At 45.8% G+C, this 23,890-nt stretch overlaps 1 protein-coding gene across 1 annotated transcript in view; it reads right to left on the reverse strand.

The window, feature by feature from the left end:
* SYCP2 (synaptonemal complex protein 2) overlaps positions 1-23,890 on the reverse strand; it is a 3,993,018-nt gene that overhangs the window by 3,744,487 nt on the left and 224,641 nt on the right. The window contains exon 4 of the mRNA XM_086932653.1: positions 2,380-2,508. Within this exon, the coding sequence (XP_086788779.1) occupies positions 2,380-2,508 (129 nt within the window). The remainder of the gene's footprint in view (positions 1-2,379; positions 2,509-23,890) is intronic.

A 23,890-nucleotide genomic window follows, 5' to 3' on the forward strand; every position in this document is an offset into this window, starting at 1 on the left:
ATGACGAGCTCAGCTCGTCATCACCCACGGGTGTCGTGTGCTGATGACGAGCTGAGCTCGTCATGGTGCCACTAAAATGGCATTTTCCAGCACAGGGGGGGGGGAACGCCTAGCAGCCAAGTGGTTAAGATGATTCTGACTCTCGAGTAGGACCATTTGATGAGGACTAACGGGATCAGTGGGATCAGTGGAAAGATGTAGAGAACTTTGAAAAACTTTTGCACGACATCGTCCTGAAGGACCCGTTTGTGGTTTTCTTGTAGCACTCTGCTGAGGGCGTCTGCCTGAACATTTTCAACACCTGGGAAGAGAGTTGTTGTAATCTGCAGGGTACTAGCAATGAGCCATTTCCAGATTATCTGGGCTTCGTGGGATAGGGGTCTGGACCTTGCTTACCCCCCTTCTTGTTGAGGTAGAACATGGTGGTTGTTTTGTTCGTCTGAACAAGCTAGGATTGGGTCTTGAATGACGGGTGAAAGGCTTTTAGCACTAGGCGGACTGCTCGAAGAGATTTCTATGACAGGTCATTTCTCTGGGAGACCACGTGCCCTGAATTTGGAGATGATCCAGGAGGGCTCCCCACCCAAGTAATGATGCATCTGAGACCGCCCTCATCGCCGCCACCGATGACATCCGAGCCCTGATGGACAACGGAGAAACAGCGGCCCTCATCCTCCTAGACCTCTCCGCGGCATTCGGCACGGTCTGCCACCGCACCCTAGTACGGCGCCTCAGCAACGTCGGAATCCAGGACAAGGCGCTGGAATGGATCATCTCCTTCCTCGACGGGAGAACACAGAGAGTCCGCCTACCACCGTACAAGTCAGAGGCCACCGAAGTCATCTGCGGCGTCCCCCAAGGATCATCTCTGAGCCCCACCCTCTTCAACGTCTACATGAGCCCCCTCGCGGCCATCGTACGCAAACACAACCTCAGCATAATCTCCTACGCCGACGACACCCAGCTGATCCTCTTCCTGACCAACGACCCCGCCGCCGCCAGAGCCAACCTGCACGAAGGGATGAAAGAGGTAGCCGAGTGGATGACGACCAGCCGCCTGAAACTGAACTCGGACAAGACGGAGGTCCTCATCCTGGGCTCCTCTCCCTCCGCCTGGGACGACTCCTGGTGGCCTCCCGCCCTGGGCACCACACCCAAACCGACAGACCATGCACGCAACCTGGGCTTCATCCTGGACTCCTCCCTCTCCATGACCAGGCAAGTCAACAACGTCTCCTCGGCATGCTTCAACATCCTACGCATGCTACGGAAGATCTTCTGGTGGATCCCCACCGAGACCAGGAAGACCGTCACCCAGGCCCTCGTCACCAGCCGACTGGACTACGGCAACGCCCTCTACGCCGGTACCACCGCCAAGCTCCAGAAGAGACTCCAGCGGATCCAGAACGCCTCAGCCAGACTCATCCTCGACATCCCACAAACCAGCCACATCTCCGGACATCTGAGAGACCTTCACTGGCTCCCCGTCAACAAAAGAATCCCCTTCCGCCTCCTCACCCACGCACACAAAGCCCTACACGACCAAGGCCCGAGCTACCTCAACAGCCGAGTCAACTTCTACGCTCCCAAACGCCACCTCCGATCAGCCAACCACGCCCTCGCTGCCGTCCCCCGCATCCGAAGAGCGACTACAGGAGGAAGGTCCTTCTACCTGGCCGCCAAGACCTGGAACTCCCTCCCGACCGACCTGCGCCTGACCCAAGACCACCTCTCCTTCAGGAAGAAGCTGAAGACCTGGCTGTTCGAGCAGTAGCGGCTCCCCCCCCCCCCCAGCGCCTTGAGACCCTACGGGTATGTAGCGCGCTTTATAAGTGTCACTGATTGATTGATTGATTGATCGTATGGTCTGAGAGGAAACCTGTTGGTGAATGTATATTCTTTCTGAATGTTGTAGATCATTATTTAAAATGACAGTTATTTACATCATATGGATAGAACACTTGTCTACTTTTTAACTTAACATAGCTGATTAATTTATATTTCAATCACTTTTTGTGACAGATACATACAGATTTATATGTTTTTTCTGTACCGTTATTTTAATTGAATTTGCTACATTGTTATTATTTTAACCATAAAAGCAATTTTAATCTGCTCAAGGACCTGCATCACATTTTTTTCAAACTTTCCATTTCCAAAAAGTGACTATTTCTATTGTATTCAATGTTGCATTAGCATCTTAAATTGATGTTTATTCTTTAATGCATATACCATGTGTGTCTGACAAACTCCACATGCTTTGTGGCTAAATGAGAAAGTATGACACAAAATAACTACTTTAAAATGAAGAATGTCAAGTAAACTTCTTAGCTATTAAGACGATTCATAAACAGATGTTAAGAACATTTGGCCACTTATCGTTTGAACAAGCCCTTGCTTGATCATTGACGTCAGCCCATCTTCACCCTGTATGGAAATGTTGCTGGCGAACCTCTGAATAACATTCAGTAACGTTGAAACATTCTTAATGTATTTATTATCAAGTTCCTAGAAAAAAACAGAACACAGCTAAGTATTATACTTACAAAAACCAGTTACTCATCATGTGCACATATTTGTGAATCTCAAAAGTCCACTTTCCACAGGTTGTGTATTCTGTAATGGGATCAGCAAATTGTAAAACTATAGGGCTTTAAAATGGAATTAGCGCAATTTAAGACAGCCAGTTAAGATGCTTAAGGTAGTGAGTGCACTTTCCTCATTGATGATACAGAAACTCTGAGGTCCTGTAGAACAGCAGGGAATGGGCCGGATATAGAACTGCTGATCATAGCAAGCGATACAATGACAGCTCAATGCTCCTGAGTTCCTGTGAAGTCCTATTTATTTTCCCTCCATCAAAAGTGTTAAAGAAAGTACAGGACAAGGAGTGGTCATCTGAGCTTTCCAAAGCTGTCAGAAAATAAATGTGCGGGGTCCAGTGGCAGGGGATACCTATGAGAATTAGAGATTTTCTGATACGGATGCAGATAACCTCTAAAGATATTCCCCAATGTGCTTAAAAGGAACTAGTCGGGTACTATGCAGAGACAAACCACATACATTTCTTTATAAGCCCCCGATTTGCCCATACCTGCCTATGCTCATGGCACACACATTATAATCAAGCTCCCTGTATTACAGTACTAATGAGAACAGCACCGCTTCACACTAATATGCGAGCAAATTCATGTGTGAACTGTTATCACTAATCGGAGCGTTTAGCTAGTGGGCTCTATGGTCCAGGAAGTAAAATTGTTGTCAGGTAGAAAATCTGAGGGGTGTGATGAATCAGTGATTCCGGGAAATAAAGTTAATAATATACAAGTCCGGAAAATCACCCCTGCATCGATTATTAGTGACAAAAATACAGTCCCGCCGATGGTAATTGGTAATATTTGTGTACCTACTGAGTCTGATCAATCCGCTAATTTAATAGAAAAAGTGGAGGCAAATAAAAGCTGCATTAAGGAAAGTAGGACTATAGAACCTAAAGTAGAGTCTGTGGTTTTATCAAAAAGGGCGAGAAAAAGGTTAAGGAAGACTCATAATAAAGCAGCAAAGATAAAAAAAAAACCATAGTGGGAAAGTAATTATGAGTCTCCCTTTAACCACTATTCCTAAACTAAAATTTCTGAATTAATAAAAAGGAAAATCAATCTTCTAAAGATGGCAGTAGTTTGATAAACGAAGAGTATGAGCCAATTGTGGGTGTCAAAATCCAGGCCCAAGTATTTTCAGGGACAGTAGGTGGGATAGGTCAGCGAATCGATGAATCTGATCCCCAGTATGGTAAGCAACATTCTTCTAAGCAGAATCTGACAGGTCCCATTCAAGATATAGTTGTTCCCATTAATAATTCGCCAAAAAAATGCAGGGGATATTGTGCCAGTCTGACCAAGTGACAATGGAATAATCCCCCCAGGGAGACCACCATACGGTTATTGTGAAAAGTGTTAATTCCATCTGTTTACATAATAATCAGTACAGTCAGAGTGAACAGCATTGTAGCCAAGATCCAAACCGACCTAATCGAAAATCATTAAAACCTGATATGAATGAACAGGTGGATCGGCGTAGTATCCATGTCCAACTACCCATAAAGCAGGGCGAATATATAAACTTGCAGGCTTTGGACCTGCTAATGAATGATGGAGTGACGGTATCAGGCGATTTAGGGGTAAGGGGAGACATAGATCCCCCCGTAGTATTGGCAGAAGGGAGAAAAGTGTTTTTTTGTCCGCTCTACTCTACGCGAGGTACTCATGATATTTTGAATAGGGGTAATATACTGAAATTATTAAAAATAATCCCAGACTTAAAGGATGTAGTATCTGATGATCTGGACTCTGTTGAGTTCAAAATTGATGGTGGCAATAGGGAATCAACCGTCACGACTTGGCTAAAATAATATTGTGATAAAAATATTAGAGCTCTTGAGGCGGAAGCCGAGAGCGAGGAACTACCTTTAAAAAAGTTGATTTTAAGAACTGTATAGCGTGTTTGTACCTGTGTTTTTTAACAAACTTGCACTTCGCTCACCTGGTTGTTTTGACTCGCTGCTCAGCCGAGTGAGGCGCTGAAGCAGGCAGCAGGCAACCGCCGCTACCTCCCGGGCTCCGCCCATCGAGGTAGGCCACGCCCCCTTAGTATATCTAGCCGCGCCCTGGTGTCAGCGCTGCTTAGATAGAGCTCTTGAGGCGGAAGCCGAGAGCGAGGAACTACCTTTAAAAAAGTTGATTTTAAGAACTGTATAGCGTGTTTGTACCTGTGTTTTTTAACAAACTTGCACTTTGCTCACCTGGTTGTTTTGACTCGCTGCTCAGCCGAGTGAGGCGCTGAAGCAGGCAGCAGGCAACCGCCGCTACCTCCCGGGCTCCGCCCATCGAGGTAGGCCACGCCCCCTTAGTATATCTAGGCGCGCCCTGGTGTCAGCGCTGCTTAGATAGAGCTCTTGAGGTGGAAGCCGAGAGCGAGGAACTACCTTTAAAAAAGTTGATTTTAAGAACTGTATAGCGTGTTTGTACCTGTGTTTTTTAACAAACTTGCACTTTGCTCACCTGGTTGTTTTGACTCGCTGCTCAGCCGAGTGAGGCGCTGAAGCAGGCAGCAGGCAACCGCCGCTACCTCCCGGGCTCCGCCCATCGAGGTAGGCCACGCCCCCTTAGTATATCTAGGCGCGCCCTGGTGTCAGCGCTGCTTAGATAGAGCTCTTGAGGCGGAAGCCGAGAGCGAGGAACTACCTTTAAAAAAGTTGATTTTAAGAACTGTATAGCGTGTTTGTACCTGTGTTTTTTAACAAACTTGCACTTTGCTCACCTGGTTGTTTTGACTCGCTGCTCAGCCGAGTGAGGCGCTGAAGCAGGCAGCAGGCAACCGCCGCGACCGCCCGGGCTCCGCCCATCGAGGTAGGCCACGCCCTCCTTTCCGATATTTAGGAATGTGCTGTTTCCGGAGGTGCAGCGGACGGGCGCAGCGGGCGCGCCGGCAGTGCGCCGAAGGCGCGCCAAAGGCAAGCCCGTCTGCGCCCGTCCGCGACCAGACGGGACCAGGGGCCATAAACCCTGGTTCCCCGACTCCCCAGGGCAGGACATATAGCTCGGCAGCCTTACATAGTATAGGAAGAACTGTTGCTGTCCAGTGCACGCATATATACGTCCCTACAGAACTTCCCCCTCAGCTGCCCAGACTGTAAACATTCCTTTCGGAATAATCCGTCGGCCGCAGCCCGGAAATACCGCATGTATGCACTAAATTGCCGATCACTGCCTAAGCACTGCACACAAATTGCCATGCTGCTTGAGGAGCTCAAGCCAGACGTGTTCTTTTTAACAGAAACATGGCTTACGGCTCAATCAGAGCCCGATATTGTTAAAGCCTTATCAGCTGGCTATCACATTCTCAGACTCGACAGACCGGAAGGGAGAGGGGGTGGTCTGGCCATCATTACAAAGGACCAGTACCACTGCCGTACTACAGTAGATACTATCCCTGGCTGCGAGAGTCTGGAATTCTGTATAGAGTTCAACGCAAATAACTCCTTCTCAGGTACTTTGATTTATCGTCCCCCTGAGTCTGCAAAACTATTCCTTAGAGCACTCCCAGAGATCGTAGCAAAAAGAACTCTATCGACAGCTAATTACACGGTGTTAGGAGATCTCAACCTGCACTTTAACTCGCCGTCTGACCACACTGCCAAGGAGTTAATAGATGACCTTGGAGCCCTTCAACTGGTCCAGTTGGTTACAGCCCCGACCCACGAAAAAGGGAACCTCCAAGATCCTATTTTTAGTAATAGTGTGGATCTAACGACGGACCAACCCATCCCCCTTCCATGGTCAGACCATTTTCTGGTCCCGTTTACCTGGTCCACCCATAAACTCCCCCAACTACCCCCCCCAAATCACAATGAGGAGAAACTGGTCTAAACTCCCCGTGGAATCCTGGAGACGGGAGCTAGACTCCACCCGCCCGCCACCCTGCCCAGACCCCAATGTGGCATATGGAAGCTATGTAAGCTGGATCACAAACTCCTTAGACTCACTCCTGCCTCTTCGCAGATCGTCCACCAAGCGAGTGCAGAAATCAGCTCCTTGGTTCTCCGACTCGCTAAGAGAGTTAAAACGCCTTTGCAGGCAACGAGAGAGAGCCTGGCGTTTAGACTTCCTTCCGGAAAAAAAGGCATCTTATAGAGAGGCGATCAGAGGTTATAAAGATGGGGTCAGGGCAGCCCAGGCACTCTACTATTCCGACAAAATCTTGGAAGCCGAATCAAAGCCCAAGGAAATTTTTAACATAATAAAGCAATGTACCAGTGTCGTCACTGCTCCCCCTCTGACCAAGACCAAAGAGCAATGCAATGAACTGGCGGAATTCGTCCACAACAAGGTGTTAAACATATACTCCACCTTTCCAGCCACGGCCCCAAATCATGAGGTGCCTGACTCACTCTACCCGGTAAACCTCCCCATCCCAGGCCAGTCTACTCCTGAGCCGACTCTTGATCATTTCCCCCTCCTGGACCTTGACACTTTAGACAAAGTGGCACGCCAGGTTAAGTCGGGCTCTCCTCGCGACCCAGCCCCTCCAGAAATCCTGATGCAGGCAGGTGAAGCTATCCTCCCTGTAGTCCTGGAACTGCTAAACTCGTCCTTAACCACATGTACAGTCCCCACTGCTTGGAAGCAAGCCTCTGTACGGGCGCTCTTAAAAAAACCTAACCTGGATCCTGATGACCACTCCAATTACCGCCCCATCTCACTTCTCCCGTGGGCTGGCAAGGTGCTGGAGAAACACATAAATGCCCTCTTGGTCCAGTTCCTGGAGAATTACTCCCTACTGCACACTTCCCAAACAGGCTTCAGACCAAAACATGGGACTGAAACCGCCTTGCTAGCAGTCACCGAAGAATCTCGAAGGATACTGGATCAAGGAGGATCAGTGGCAGTGATCCTCCTTGATCTAAGTGCTGCCTTCGATACGGTCAGCCATGCCACTCTGCTGAACCGTCTCCAGAACATCAGAATCTCGGGAGATGCACTAAGGTGGTTCAGTTCCTTCCTAGCTGATAGATCATTTCAGATCTTTGATGGCAACAAAACATCTACCATCAGGCCTCTCAGCTGTGGAGTACCGCAGGGCTCGTCGCTGAGCCCTGTACTATTCAACGTATACATGAAACCGCTGGCTGGGGTAGTCGAACCGTACGGCATTAAAATCGTGTCGTACGCCGACGATACCCAGCTAGTGGTTTCACTGGCCCAAGAGAACAGCAGGCAATCATCGGCCGGCCTGTTGAATTGTTTGGAGAACGTGAGGGAGTGGATGACCAACTCCTCCCTCAAACTGAACGGAGGAAAAACAGAACTCATGCTCCTAGGTCCAGCTTCACCAGTCCCCTTTTCCTCCTTGTGGCCCAGTGGTCTAGGTGTACCCCCTACCCCCAAGGACAGTGTTAAGAGCCTGGGAGTATGGTTAGATAACAAGCTCTCTTTCTCCACTCAGGCCACCAAGCTGTCTGCCACCTGTTTTGGCCTATTAAGAACGCTGAGGAAGGTCCTCCCACTTTTGCCTCTAGACGCCAAGAAGGTGGCGGTACAAGGCCTCATCCAATCCCGTTTGGACTCAAACAATGCTCTATACCTAGGGGCACCTGAGATGACCCTCCGGAAGCTGCAGGTGGTACAAACCTGCGCAGCACGTACCATACTCCAGATTCCACGATCCCAGTCCGTCAGACAGGGACTGAAAAGCCTACACTGGCTGCCTGTGAGACAGAGAGTGGCATTCAAGGCTCTGTGCATTATGCATCGGGCCTTTTGGAAGACCGGATCAGCAATTAATAACAGCCTTGTCACCCCTTACCACCCTAATAGGAACCTCCGGTCTACGGGTGCTTTTCTGGCAGTGGTACCCAGAGTGAAGAGAGCCAGGTCCGGGGGTAGGCTGTTCTCGCTGAACGCCGCCAAGCTTTGGAATGCCCTCCCCCTTGCTCTTCGATCCACACCCGACCTCCTCTCATTCCGTAAGAAATTGAAAACACTATTCGTTAAGCCCCTCTAGTTCTTCCTTCTGCTCCGTCACGTCTCTGTCTAAACTCAGCGCTTGGACGCCCCTGGGCAGCAACTGCGCTTAACAAATCGATAAATAAATAAAATAAATAAAATAAAAATATTAGCCAATGCTAAAAACTTAGAAAATTGGGGAATTAAGGTAGGGAAACCTCAAGATCTTCAATACCCCACCCCATTAATCCCTACTAAAGCATTGTGCGGTCCAGTAATGAAGAAAGTTGCTTTAAAACCAACTGAGGTTGACCAGTTTAGAGTTTTGAAAGGCGCTTCAGGGCCAACTTCAGATTTAAACAAGTTATGTGGCATTAAAATTAAAAGTAATCAGCCTGGATCACGTGTGTGTGAGGAGTTAAAGAGGGTCATCGAGACAGTGGACAATTGGAGCTGGCTCCCATCCACACTTTCAAGAAAAAATATATAGTATAGACTGACTGAAGTCGGGGTACTTTAACTAATGTTCCTTTCTTCAAACTGTGCTCCTGGAATACGAATGGTTTTAACTCACTTATAGAGGACGTAAATGTTATAGTCTTTTTAAAATCATTTGATGTGTTAATTCTGTAGGAAACATGGAATATGTGTAGTACGCCACTGATCGGCTATCAGGAATACTTGAATGCGGCATTTAGGGATGCTGCTTATGGTCGACCAAGTGGTGGTCTTTCTATATACATTTCCTTAAGTCTTGATGTTAAACACAATGAGATTGACCTTCAAGGTAAATGGATACAGTGCGTTAAATTGATTGCTAGACATTCGTTAATCTTTTTAAATGTGTATTTAAGTTCGGGAAAAAAGGGTCGATCACTACAATTTATCCAGTTATGGGAAATGGTAAAGGTGCTTTATTATGAACATATGGACTCAAATTTCATTATTTCTGGGGATTTTAATACTCGTCTTGTATGTTTCAAAAAGTGAAACGTTGAATCAGATCTTCTTACTAAATAATCTAATTGTGAGTTTATTAAATATAATTTAAAGATTCTGGGCCATATGTAGGTGGCCAAATACCGATCAGTAACACCGAAAATGGGTCATTTTCGGTGTTACCGACAAATATTAAGCCACGTGAGATGTACGTAATACCGATTTGATTCGATAATAACGAATCGGTATTAAACATATGTTACCGAATTGAAATCACCGAAACAATGAATACCGAATCGGTAAAAACGATTCGGTAAAAAGCCCAAAAATGCTATGTAGCTAACCTCGGTAAAACCGATTTTGGCCAAAATCGGTAATAACGATTCGGTATTTAGCACGTTTCAGGAGCATGTGGTAATCAGGAGCAGTCTATATAAACAGACCCAAAATGCATCAGTGTGAACACAATGGCAGGCCTCTATGCCATTGCAAGGCGGCTACGCCTGAGAGCAGCAGGAATGAGGATCTGGAGACGTGAGGAGCGGGTGTACAGATTACGCATCACTCTGTTCCAATTGACAGACCCAGAAATACATGAGAGATACAGATTGCACCCAGACACCATCCTGGAGCTAATACGGGACCTAAGACCCTATCTGGAGCATCAGACGCCAAGGGCCCATGCTATCCCCACCCATGTGCAGGTACTCTGCTGCCGGCACCTCCTTGCATCAGGAAGTTTTCAGGGTGTGATAGCAGCAGTCGGTGGAGTGTCACAGAGCTGTCTATCGCGTTTCTTCGACACCTTCCTGGACGCCATGATGGACAGAATGGAACATTACATTTCCTTCCCCAGTACACAGGCGGAGCTGCAGAGAACCAAGCTGGAGTTCTATCAAATTGCCCATTTCCCCCACGTGATTGGCTGCATCAATGGGACCCATATTCCCATCTGCAGCAAGTGAATACATCTACAGAAACCGCAAATCCACCCACTCAATCAATGTTCAGGTGATCTGCAATGCCAAACACATAATAACAGACATCGTGGCAAAATACCCCGGGAGTAGCCACGATGCTTACATCTTCAGGAACAGTGGCATACATACACGTCTGCTTGCTGGTGAATTTGCCGACGGATACATACTAGGTAAGTAAATGTCACACACCCTGATGTACACCCTGGCACAAGCTGTTGGGCCCACCAATCAATGCCACTTACTTCTTTTCATAGGTGACAGCGCATATGCCCTCCGGCCGTATCTACTCACACCATATCTGAACCCAACCACCCGAAGGGAGAGTAGATACAATGTTGCACATAGGAGCACACGCAACGTGGTGGAGCGCACTTTTGGTTTGCTCAAAAGCAGATTCCGTTGCCTCCACAAAACAGGAGGTGCGCGCCTGTACAGCCCCATCAAATGTTGCAAGATAATTGCTACGTGTGCAATGCTACACAATCTGGCACTAAAAAAGGAACAGCAGTGGAACTAACAGAGTCAGAGGACGAGGACGAGGACGAAGACAACCCTCAACCAGAGCCCAGCGCGGCTGGTGCTGCTATTGAACATGATGGGAGACAGAGACGGGCAGAGATTACATCTAACTATTTCTGAGTGAGTAACGACACTGAGCCATTTCATGTTACATGTAGAGGTGTTTATTTGGCACACTTCCAGCATTGTGAGCATTGTCCAATTGGACATGGGTTACATCACCCATCACATGCATGTGGACAGCCATTGTCCTTCACTTCTTGCGTCCCCGTGTTGCACGTGCACGTTCCCCATCGACACTGTCTTGTGAGTTTGACCGTTCCTGTGCTGGGACGTTTCGCCCACTACGCCTCCTGCTCACTGTCCCCCCCCCCCCTTCCATATTGGAGGCCTTAGCATTCTGCATGAGCTCCAGCACAGAGGTCATGGACACCATCCCCCTGGCCACATCCCTGCTGCAATGCGCCATCTCCTGCTGCATGGCGATGGACCGGCGACACATCAGTGATGTCGTAGCGGACAGCCGGTTCACCGACTTGGTATAGTCCTGGAGTCTCAGTCTCTCCCGGCGCATGCCAACACAGTCCTACTCCAGCTGGCTGCAGAGGTTGTCCACCGAGGTAGCTACCCTCTCCATCCCTGCAGACAAATGCTCCCCCATCTTGTGCATATGTCTGTTAATGTTTGCCACCTCCCTGTGTAATTTCTTCATCTCCCTCCATTGCAGGCGCTGGACCTTCAGCATGTTGCCTTCCAGTCCAGCAAACACACTCTCACCCTGCTCAGATCCCATGGACTGTCTGGCCTTGCGCTGCGGCGTCTTGATGTGAAGAGGGCGCCCTCGGATGAAGGACCAGCCCGCACCCTGTTGGATCTTTCTACGCTAGGACTTCGTTGGCGCTGTCTGCCCTCCTCTGACGACTCCTCCATCTGCCAGAGGGTGATCACGGCATGCCTCCTGCGTGACAGTGGTGGTGATGGTGGTGGTGGTGGTGGTGTTGGTGAACGTCGCAGTGGTGACTGAGTGAGGGGGGATTGCGGCCCTCCCTGGCGCTGTGGTGATGTCTGTGGTGGAGGATTGGCTGGCTGCGATTGCGCAGAGCTTGTGTTCCCTGCAGGCATGCTGTCTTCATCCTGTTCACTCCCCTCTGGCCTGGCTGACCTGCCTCTGCTGCCCTCAGCTGCACTGCGAGATGACTCGCCTGAAATGACACAAATGTAAATATACTCAATGCTCTGTCTGCATTGCCATTGCATTAAATTACATGCCAACAGTGCACAGTGGTTGTCCTGACCTATCCATTTCAGTTGCCATGCTATTGTGTTAGCTGCCTTGACAGTCCTGATCATGAGTTCACACTGACTACATCACCCAGAATGCATTGCAGGTAACCAGTAAGACATGATGTAGAGTGGGAGCACTTTTACCACTATGGGGGTTGGGGTTGGGGAGGGGGTAGGGCAACATGCTGGGCATGCTTCTTACCTTGTTTTCTAGCTGCTCTGGCGGAGCTGTCTGCGTCTCCCACGCCACTCACACTCTCCCGCTGGATGGTGGACTCCACCATCTGTTCCAGTGGTGTTGGTACTGGGGCTCGATTTTTTCCTCCACCAGTTTTCCCTGCCAGCCTATGTCTCTCTGCCATCCTCTGTTTAGCAGTTTTTCTGAGGTCGTACCACCTCTTTCTGATGTCCTCTATGGTGCGCAGGGTCACACCTATGGCATTGATCTTGTCCCGAATGCCACTCCATATTTGCCTCTTCTGTGCCTCTGGCACTTGGTGGGACTGTGCTCCAAACAGCTTGTGGTAATCTTGGGTGACATCCTGGATCAGGATCTCAAGCTCCTTGTCGCTGAACTCGAGTTTCCTTTTTCTTTCACCTCCCTCCTTCTCCCTGTCCTGGCTTGCCATTTCAATGCTTGTTCAGTGCTTATTCTTCCTTTCTTATGGCTGTGTTGCTGCTGGCTCCTCTGCTCTCCTGCCTGCCTGCCTGCCTCACAGTGAGCTCCAGGCCCTGTGCACCTGGCTGGGTGTGGCAACTTCCTGTTTGGGAAGTAATTGGTGATGTCAGGATTGGCTGATTCACCAAAACGCTATTTTTTGAATTAACGAATCGGTATTACCGATTTTGGGTGTGGATTCGGTAACACCGATTCGGTAATAGCCTTTCGGTATGTATTTTTATTACCGATTTGTTCAAACTCGGTATTCAATACCGATTTGCAACGAATCGGTAATGTTTAACAAATTTTTACCTACATCACGTTTACCTCATTCTTAATACCGATTCGGTATAATTCGGTATTAAGGGTTCGGTATTCGCGATTTACCTACATATGGCCCTCTATTTGATAGAGATCATAATCCAACATTTAATAGAACTGATAGTTCATCGATTATTGATTACACTATGTTGCCAGATAAACTTTCTAATCTAGTTCAAAACTATGAGGTGATCCCAAGGATCGAGAGTGACCACAATCCCCAAATTATTACTTTTAGTTTTGCCTTTGAGCATTTGCCAGAAGCAAGAATATTAAGATCTGCCCCCGTCGCTTATAATCTCAAAAGGCTAATATGGAGTGATAAAACCGAGAAGGATATTATTGAGTTTCTTTCTCTTTTAATTCCAGAAGCCTTGGTTTCCGCCCATAAAGGAAACTCGATTGTTGCCCTTTGGCCCTCCCTGTGTGATACCGTCATGGATAAATTTTCTAGGAGGGAACGCACAGGGGGGTGTTATGTTGAATCCAAAGAACCCTAGCTGGTTTTCACATAGTTTATTGTATTTGAAAAAATACCTTAATAAAACAATAAGATCTTTGTACAGAAAAACAAAAGGGACCTCCTACTTCTTATTGTCACTTAAAATCAGAGACTTAAAGAGGGGGTATAAGAAGGAAATCTGGAGCGCTAAACATTCATATTATGAAGAAACTTGGGCTAAACTTCATTTTGCTTGCAAATCTAGGGATTTACGACTGTTCTGGGGTATTATTAACAATCTAGAAAATGGTAATTCTAGAAGTAATAGCGCCAATATAGATGAATCAAGTTGGATACTTCTTTTAAGAAATCAAAAACTGGACTAGCACTCGTGGACGAAGTACGTTCTGACAATGACGTCTCTTTGGAGTCATTAGGTGGGTGTGACCCCCCCAAGTGTCAGTGACCCTTTAACTTTCAATGATATTGAGCCTTGGTCAGTGAACACAGTTAAAAACGTCTTACTCAAAATTAGGACTAATGGGGCTCCAGGCCCCAATGGTCTGCCAAATTGTATTTTTAAAGCTAAACTTATAAATTGGCCAGAGTTATTAACGTTCCTTTTTAACGAGGTTCTTAAAACCAGTCATATCCCGGACTCATGGCGGGGAAGCATTATATAGCCGATTTATAAAAGCGGCCCTCAGGACAACCCGGCAAATTATCGACTAATAACCCTCACAGATGTTGAGGCGAAAATTTTTGCAAGTTGTCTGTTAGATGAGTTGGAATCCTGGGCACTAAGAGAAGAATTGATTCCCATTTTTCAAACAGGTTTTAGGAAGGGTGAATCGACTCTGACAAATTTGATTTTATTAACATTATTAGGCGAAAGAGCAAAATGTGGGAAACAAAAATTGTACATATGTTTTATCGACCTAAAAGCCGCCTTTGATTCCGTTCCCAGGAATATTCTCTGGAAGAAGCTTCTTAATTGGGGTATATCAAAAACTCTTCTAAAAATGATTAATTTATTGTACTCCAATACTTGGGTCCAGATTAAAATTGGAGATGGCAGACACACCACCCGTCGACTTGATACAAATGTCGGCTTGAAACAGGGGTGTGTGCTCGCCCCTTGCCTTTTTAATTTATTTATGGACGATCTCCCAGCCCATTTTAATAATGTAATTTCGCACTCGCCCACTGTGATGGGTAAAGAAATTAAATATTTACAGTATGCAGATGATACTATTTTACTCAGTCATACTATATAGGCTTGAAAAGACTAATAAATTCATTAAACATATACGTTACTCAAAATGGCTTATCAATTAACAAAAAAAAAATAATAATGTTAATAGGAAAGGGTAAATTAGGGGTAAAGGATTTGAATATTAATGGTCTAACTATAGACTGTGTAAAATCCTACAAGTATTTGGGAATTACATTTGACGATGGACTGTCATTAAGACAGCATTTTAATAATTTGAAGGCTAAAGGAACTTTTCTTGCCTATGCCTTTCGAAAACTGCGAAATAAGTTATTCTGTCCTAATTATGATCATTTACTTAAAGTTATGAGAGCAAAGCTCATTCCCTCCTTGGACTATGGATCAATAATTTTTAAGGGTAAGGATGCAAAATTGTTTGAGGACATAGTTATAAGGACTTAAAAATCAGTTTTTAGGATACCCAGACAGATCCCGCGTTCTAATTTAAGACTGGAATATGGACTAAGGAACCAGATTTTGGTCCGCCAAGCCGCATTTTTAAAAACTTTACTGGTATTATCTCGAGAGGAGGAGGGCAAATTAGCAAGCCTGTGCTGGTGCGAGATCTCGAAAGGCCAATGTTCGAGAAGCTGGCAGGATTACCTATCTGAATGCCTTTTATGTTTCGAATGCCCAAATTTGGTCGATGAAGTAAGGAGCATCATGGTATATAAAAAGATGTTGAATACAACTGTTGCTCTACTGTCAGGAATTATGGATGAAGATGAGCTAAGAAAAAGAACCCACTTCTGGACTATAGCAAATTCTTCTGAGAAATTGTATGCCCAACCATATTTACTTTTTCATTTAAAACCCTTGCTTAAAAAGAAATGTATGCTCTTAAGGTTCTGCATTTATCCAACTAAAGATGGAACCCCTAAGTGGGAGTATAAATGGTCATCAAACGTTTGTAGGCTGTGCGGGTTGTTTGAGGAAACGTTGCTGCACATTGTTACACTATGCTCAAAAATGTGTCAGGAAAGAAAGTCCATTTTAAAACCTATCTTTAAAGAATTAGGAGTTAGAACTTGAGATCCGCATTAATATCCTGCTTAAGTGGCGTCAATGTCTATGATACACAGCAATTAGTACAAATTATCCTTAAAGCTGAACCGAAATTATGTAAGGCTGATTCCTAAAGTAATTGATCAATTTGCTGGGTGCGAAGTAATGATTTTACTGTTTTTAGGGAATATGTCGGCAATTTTAAGGTACTTTTAAATCATTCTAAAACCTTGCGATATTTTGATGTTGTTTGGTAACTTTTATAGCTAAGATCAATCAAATGATTTTAAAGACTTGAGTATGGTGCTATAATGTACAGATCAGTTTTAAAATGTATTAGTAACTATGTTATTGTCAGCACGCGGCACTTTAGTTTTGTCAGTGGAAAATGTAATGCTTTTTTTTTTAGTTGCTGCTGAAAGCACAGGTCACCTTAGTATTGATGTTGGGATACTATTGTATCGCTGTTGCTAATAGTTATAGTCATTTTAGAAATTTAGTCATAATGGTTCCTTGTGTTTAGCATTTTAATTTTAATTTTTATCATGTGAGCTCATTGCACTTTAACTGGAAATTATGAGCAGCTATCACATGTACTTATGCACTTTACCTCCAAAACTGGAAAACGGTTAATCCGATGTCGGGCATGTTATATCTTGGCATTGTATTCATATTTGTTCAATCAGACTTTGTGCTTGTTATGTATTTTTGTTTTTGTAATGATTTTAATTAATCAACAAATAAAGCATTTTACACTGATCGGAGCGTTTAGCTTGTATATGGTTGGGATACCCGACACCCCCTCTCAACACAATCCCCAAGAATGGGAAAACGGAAACGGTTCTGAACTTTTGGAAGGCGGGAGGGAGTTACCCTCCCGGCCGTATTTATTAAAATATGAAACAAAATTAAAACATTAAAATAACAGTTTCATATCATGTACAATTTCATTTACACATTACGATGTTCTTGGCTAACCTTAACACATCTCTAACAAAGGTTCTCCTAGCCGATACTAAAACATCCTGTAAATACATTTCTCAAAATTGAAATTGTACATCCTAACATTACGGGCCAACGGCTAGGTCGTAACCGGTGTCAGATCCCTAATACCAGAACTCCCCCCTCACTTGTGAGTGGCGGGCGCACAGAGGACTGTACCTCTGTGCCAACTTCCAATTTCCCTTGTCTTAACGGGGCCCGTGTTTACTCGACGCCATCTTAGTGGTCGTCCGAGGACTCGTGTGAGGTGTCTAGAAGGTAGCGTAGACCCCCCTCCCACCCCACACTGCTTACCACATCTGCCGTCGCAGATGTCCTGGCCCCGGGAAATTCCCAGGAGGGGCCCGTAGCCCCTCCTCCCCAGGGAGGGGCCTTGACCGCCTTCCCTTTCGGCGTCCCCATCCTTAGAAGGGGACCGCCTCCCCGTTTGAGGGGCCAATGGCCGCCTCCCCCCGGGCGCTCCCATCCATAATGGGTGACGCCCCACCTCTAGGGATCTTCCAATTGCTGCTCACCGATCATGACCTTACCGCCCGACCAAAAATAAATATGACATTTTTAAACTAAGAGAGAATAAAACAGACAATTATACTGAGCAATTCAAAGTATAACTTCTACTAAGCACTACATTTAACTCCGCTGCAATTACTTTGTCGAAATCGATGCTGAAAGATCAACCACTTTATTACATATCAAAAATTATCAACTTTATTCACAACAACCTGTAAAAGAAACAGTATCATGTCACTCGACTTTATTCAAAACAAATCGCTGTCATCAGGGGCTGGTGGGTGGGTCAAAATTGGCTCTTCGTTCCGTCTCGAGCTCACGTGCAACGGGGAGGTGCAGCTTCAGAGCGCAGGAACAAGAGGATGCTTCCTTGGCTTGTTGCTCCTTTTATCCTTCTTCGGGCGGGCGTGGACCCTCCTCTATTCCGCCTCCGGGGCGTGGCCATCGGCGTAGGTTTCTAGGACAGCCCCCTCTTGGGCGGGAAAAGGCGCGCCCCGGCTACGCCGCTTCGGGCATACCAGCCGAGACTCACCTCCCGCCCAAAATGGCTTCCCGGGGGGATCGGGGTACTCCACCATACGTTCGGGGGGGACCGAGTGGTCGCCCCTTTCCATATGGTTGGGATACCCGACACCCCCTCTCAACACAATCCCCAAGAATGGGAAAACGGAAACGGTTCTGAACTTTTGGAAGGCGGGAGGGAGTTACCCTCCCGGCCGTATTTATTAAAATATGAAACAAAATTAAAACATTAAAATAACAGTTTCATATCATGTACAATTTCATTTACACATTACGATGTTCTTGGCTAACCTTAACACATCTCTAACAAAGGTTCTCCTAGCCGATACTAAAACATCCTGTAAATAAATTTCTCAAAATTGAAATTGTACATCCTAACATTACGGGCCAACGGCAAGGTCGTAACCGGTGTCAGATCCCTAATACCAGAACACCCCCTCACTTGTGAGTGGCGGGCGCACAGAGGACTGTACCTCTGTGCCAACTTCCAATTTCCCTTGTCTTAACGGGGGCCCGTGTTTACTCGACGCCATCTTAGTGGTCGTCCGAGGACTCGTGTGAGGTGTCTAGAAGGTAGCGTAGACCCCCCTCCCACCCCACACTGCTTACCACATCTGCCGTCGCAGATGTCCTGGCCCCGGGAAATTCCCAGGAGGGGCCCGTAGCCCCTCCTCCCCAGGGAGGGTCCTTGACCGCCTTCCCTTTCGGCGTCCCCATCCTTAGAAGGGGACCGCCTCCCCGTTTGAGGGGCCAATGGCCTCCTCCCCCCGGGCGCTCCCATCCATAATGGGTGACGCCCCACCTCTAGGGATCTTCCAATTACTGCTCACCGATCATGACCTTACCGCCACAGGCCGGATAGTTGACCGGCTATCCGGACCCCCCACAAAACTCCTACTTAAAGGTCATGGCTGCACAAACTCGTTAACCAAGCTACGAAGTCTCCTATGAGTAAAGCATTCCCCTCCCGGGACAAATGGACCCCATCCTCCAGGTACATATGGTCCCCCCTGATACATCCATGAGGAATAGAATGCAATGTACATGTACGGAACAACCTACCAAGTTTGTTATTCACTTTCTTCACCGACTGATTTAAAGCTGACACAGAAATAGCCCCCCGCCACACCTTCCGTGGAATCATGTGGGACCATGCAATCGTGCACCCCGGAACCCTTCTCGCCAACCAACTTACTGTGGATAAGATTAATTCGAGAAGTACTCGTCGACCCGTGGTCACCAAATCATTGCCCCCAAGATGCACTATGATTACAGATGGCGGTGACCTTGTCCGCCCTAACAGACCCTCCATAAAATTTTGAAACTGGTCAATACAGAGCCCGCCCCTTCCGTAGAAGGTCACCCTGTACCCGTATTCCCCAGCCATGTGAATCATGTCACCTGCTTTGAATACGTCTGCACCAATACCACAACAGGGTCTGGGCTCACTGGCAATAAGGACAAGCCTCACCATCAATTAACTATAAACCAAAAACAATACCAGTATTGCCTACTTAATTGAACTTGGACCAAGGATGATCACTCGAATCGCTGACTGAAACAGTGACTCTCGGAGAAAAGTTTTGTCCGAAATAAATCAAATGCTTTTAATTGTTTTTACATCACATATACCATATCATTGGGCAATTTTTTGTTTTTTAGATAAACATTTAAATAACTCCACAAAAGTATGTCAAAACAACAAAAATGAAACAGGTAAAAAAGACACTTTGAAGACAAATTGACAACTTGCATTCAACATTCATACGGGACAACACACTGATATATATACACATATAAACATTTGAAAATTCTATTTACAACATGATTTTTGAAAAACATAGCATTGGAAATAAGCAACTAAAAAGTTTTTATGTGCTTTAAAGAGTAAATCGCAAATTCCTAATGCTGGATAGAGAAGGTCTACGCGTTTCGATGACCCCTTGTTGTGGGTAAATTTCGTCAGGTCCAAGAGCCTGTGAATGGAGAAACAAAATTGGGTCAACTAAGGGGACCGGACTCTCCCTCTCAACGTATCAGTGGGGGTAAGGGAAACTCATCCTACCTTTAGGTTGCTGGGTTCTCTTTAGAAAATCAGACTGTAATAAAAAGAAAACCTGTTTTAACCTCTAGTTCAGAAACAACGCAGAAAAACCGCAATCGCATTTTCCTGATTATCACATTCACTCGTGAGTACTTACATAGTGTTGCGCGTGGTGCGTTCGATGGTTTTTGTTCTCATCAATTTAGTTGAGGAAGTGGAGATCTACAAGAATGGAAGGACTAGTCAGGGATCTAGTGGTTTGGCTGGTGGCGGCAGTTGCTATCGGTGAAACGGGAATTACTTACATATAGTTGAAGCGTGGAGACGGGGCTGTTTCCCGGATCCGCACGGTGAAACGCCTTTTTGGGTTGATTGGTTCCTGAAAAGAAATTGAAGGCTAATGTCAGTTTCCTTCGGAAAAACTGAGTGGACAGGGTTAATTGTTCTATCGCGGTTCTGTCACGGTGTTCCGATATACCTGTTAGTGTGTAGTATGATGAGTATATCTGGGGGTCCACGCTCTTCGGTCTCTGTCAATGAATGTAGTTGCCGGCACCATCCAGTTCGGTGTCTCTAGTCTCGTGTGTCCTGGTATTTAACTCACTTCCTGGTCGTGGGGTTTGTGGGGATTGTAGTTTTTTGAGATTCGTTGTCATGGAGACGTTGTATGTGTCATGTGACCTAGTGTAGTCAGGCTCACAGTCTGCGCAGGAGACGGTAACCCGAATCGTTCCATGTATTTAAGAAAGGTATTTATAGACGGTAGATCTCAGAAAGTTCGTTAAGGCCATTTGTAGCTGTATTGAACTTGACTATAAGCATAGCTTCGTGGCGGGATAGTTTTGCCTCAATATCTCCTCCTCTGGGGTCTTTTTCGATTTTGGCAATGACTGTCCATTTCAGATCGTCTAGTGTGTGGTCGTGACTGATCCAATGATTGACAAGTGGGGCAGTTGTGACTTTCTTTTTTATCCGTGATTTGTGTTGGGTGATGCGGCATCTTATCTCCTGACTCGTTTTGCCAATGTATAGCATGTCGCAAGGACATTTTATGCCGTAGATGACGTATCTTGATTTACAGTTCGTAAACTTTTCGTGTTTCCAAAACAGTTGCTTATGTTGAAACAAGCATCCTTCTTCTGTACTTGCGCAACAAATACAAGATCCGCATTTGTGGTGTCCCTGTATAGGTGGTAGTCCTAGCATGGTGTTAATTGTGGGTAAGTTCTGCTTCACTGCTGCTCGTACTAGGTGGTTGGCCACACTCTGGTCTTTTTTAAAGGCAAATAATGGCTTCTCTTTTAGTGTCTCAGCTACATTTTCTACTAGATGCCAATTTTGTAGGATGGTTTTCTTGAGTTGGTTAGAATTGGGGCAGAATGTTAGGACACAGACTATCCTGTTGAGAGTTGGTTTTGTCCTTTTTACTAGTAGTGTTTCTCGGGGGATCCACCATACTCTCTTCATGGTTCTTTTCAATAGTTTAACGGGATAGCCTCTTGACAATTTGTCTGTTAGGTTGGAAGCGAGGAACATGTATTCGTCTTTAAAATGGCAGTTCCTTTTTATCCGCAAGTACTGTCCGAATGGAAGATTTTCTTTTAAGTTTCGCGGATGATTGCTTTTAAAGTGTAAAGCCTTGTTTCTGTCTGTCAATTTTTTGTATAGTGTCGTCACCAAGCCTTCATCTGTAGGGTATACCTCGACATCGAGGAATGACATTTTAACTTTTGAAAAATTCATGCTGAATTTAATCTCTTCTGTGCGTGTATTAAGCCACTCGTGAAATTCCTTAGATCTTCTTCTGATCCTCTCCAAGTTAAGAAGACGTCGTCAATGTAACGACTCCAACTTGTGATTTTTTCCGAAAATGGATTTGACTGGTAAATAAATTTCTCTTCATATAGTGACATAAATAATACAGCCAATTCTGGGGCGAACGGACACCCCATGGCTACACCGCTTATCTGGTAGAAAAAATCTCCGTTGAAATTGAAATAGTTTTTCTTCAGAGCCAATGTAGCTAGTTGCATGATAAACTCTGTTGGTACTCTAGTCGGTTTAGGTCGTTGGTCAAGGTAGTATTGAATGGCATCCAGGCCGTCACTCTGAGTAAGTAAGTAAGTAAAGTTTATTGCACAGTTAATTAAAACTCACAATTTCAAATACATTGTTTAAAAGAAAGGGTGGTTACTAGTAAGAATAAAAGAATAAATATCAAAATTTAAAATGTTTCAATGGTTCAACTTCTTCTGCAGTCTGACCAAAGGTTCAAAAGGTACCCCAGAACATGTTTCCGGCTATTGGGCAGTTGCTTCTTTTTGTGCCTCCTTGATTCTCTTTGCCACTGCATCAAGAAATTTTGTGGTTCTGCAGTTTAGTTGGATCTCGCTTGGGTTGAAGCACAGTTTGACTGCCTGACGGCATGACCTGACCCCCTCCTGGTTCCATTTTGCACGTAATAGTGTTCTCCTTATGTCCATTAAACTGGGACAAATGCATATTATGTGGGTTATGTCTTCAGGTCCTGCCCCACAAAGACGGCAGGTTAGATCTTTATGGTTCCTTCCCCATGGCGCCAGATGGGGGAGGATCGGTAGTACGCCTAGTCGGAATTGTAAGAATTTTTCCTTTGTCTTCTGCTTGAAGCCTTGGTCTAGATATGCTTGTGGTTTGAGGGTTTTATAGTCATTTAGTACTATCCAGCCGTGGGCTCTTTTCGCCAGGGTTACTTTATCTTCAAGTAGCGATACTATTTTCGTTGTTTTAGTTACTTGCTTTTTAAAGCTTTTATGATCTACTGAGCTATTCCAGAGGCCAGTCAGTTCTAGGCTTTCTAGCGATTGCATCAGGTACTCTCTAGCATGTGACCGTTCACGTCTTTGCAGTTCAATCCAGAGGTGTGTGTTTAGGGTGCCTGGCTCTCCGTTTCTGATCTTGTGCCAGCATTTTATGAAGTTGCCCCTTCTTTCCACCGTTTGCTTTTGTATCCCAAATTCCAGACGAATTTGTGCTGGTGATACGTATCTAGGAAGCTGAAAAATTGACCTGTAGGTTTTGCCGATCACATTGTCTAGTGTCTGTGCATCCTTTCCTAGGGTTGATTCACTCCCGTATGTTAGTCTTGGTTGGAGACGAGCTCTCAGTACTTGTAGAAAGGGATCGAGCGTATGGTCTGGCAGTATCTTTTTGAGGGGTTTCATTGCCAGGTAGCTCATGGTTCCTTTTTGGTAAAGTGTCTCCAGTTGGGGTTTGAATGACCCTCTGCTGTCCACCAGCACACCCAGGTACTTATAGCACGTCGCTTGGTCCAGTTTGTTACCATTCAAGAACCAGCTGTTCTTCCTGGTCTTATTATTGTTCACTGCCATGGTTCTTGTTTTTTTCAGGTTGATGGTTAGGCCGTTACGATGTGAAAATGAGCTGGTGGTGTTTATGAGATGTTGAAGGCCTGTTGGAGTGCGGCTTATTAGAACTAGGTCGTCGGCGTAAAGGAGGTTGGTCAGCGTGATATCACCCAACCGGGGCGCGTGCGAGTTGGTTTTATCCAATTCCTCTGGGAGGTCTGCCAGGTAAAGGTTGAATAAGGTGGGGGCTAAGATGCACCCTTGTTTCAGGCCATTATAGGTGTTAATTTGCCTTGAGAGGTGCGTCCCTTTGCCCAGCTTGATCCGGACCCAGGTGTTGGTGTGGAGTAGGATAAGTTGTTTCAACAGCAGTTCTGGAATCCCCCATTTTTTAAGCTTTTGCCATAGTTTTCCCCGGTCCACATGGTCAAACGCTGAACTGTAGTCGATGAAACATAGGAACAGTGGGGTTTTTCCTAGTTTTGCAGAGTCTGTTAATAACGATAGAGCCATGATGTTGGTGGTTGTTCCCTGCCC

This window comes from Lissotriton vulgaris, chromosome 7, assembly GCF_964263255.1.
Source record: "Lissotriton vulgaris chromosome 7, aLisVul1.2, whole genome shotgun sequence".
In the NCBI taxonomy this organism is placed as follows: domain Eukaryota; kingdom Metazoa; phylum Chordata; class Amphibia; order Caudata; family Salamandridae; genus Lissotriton; species Lissotriton vulgaris.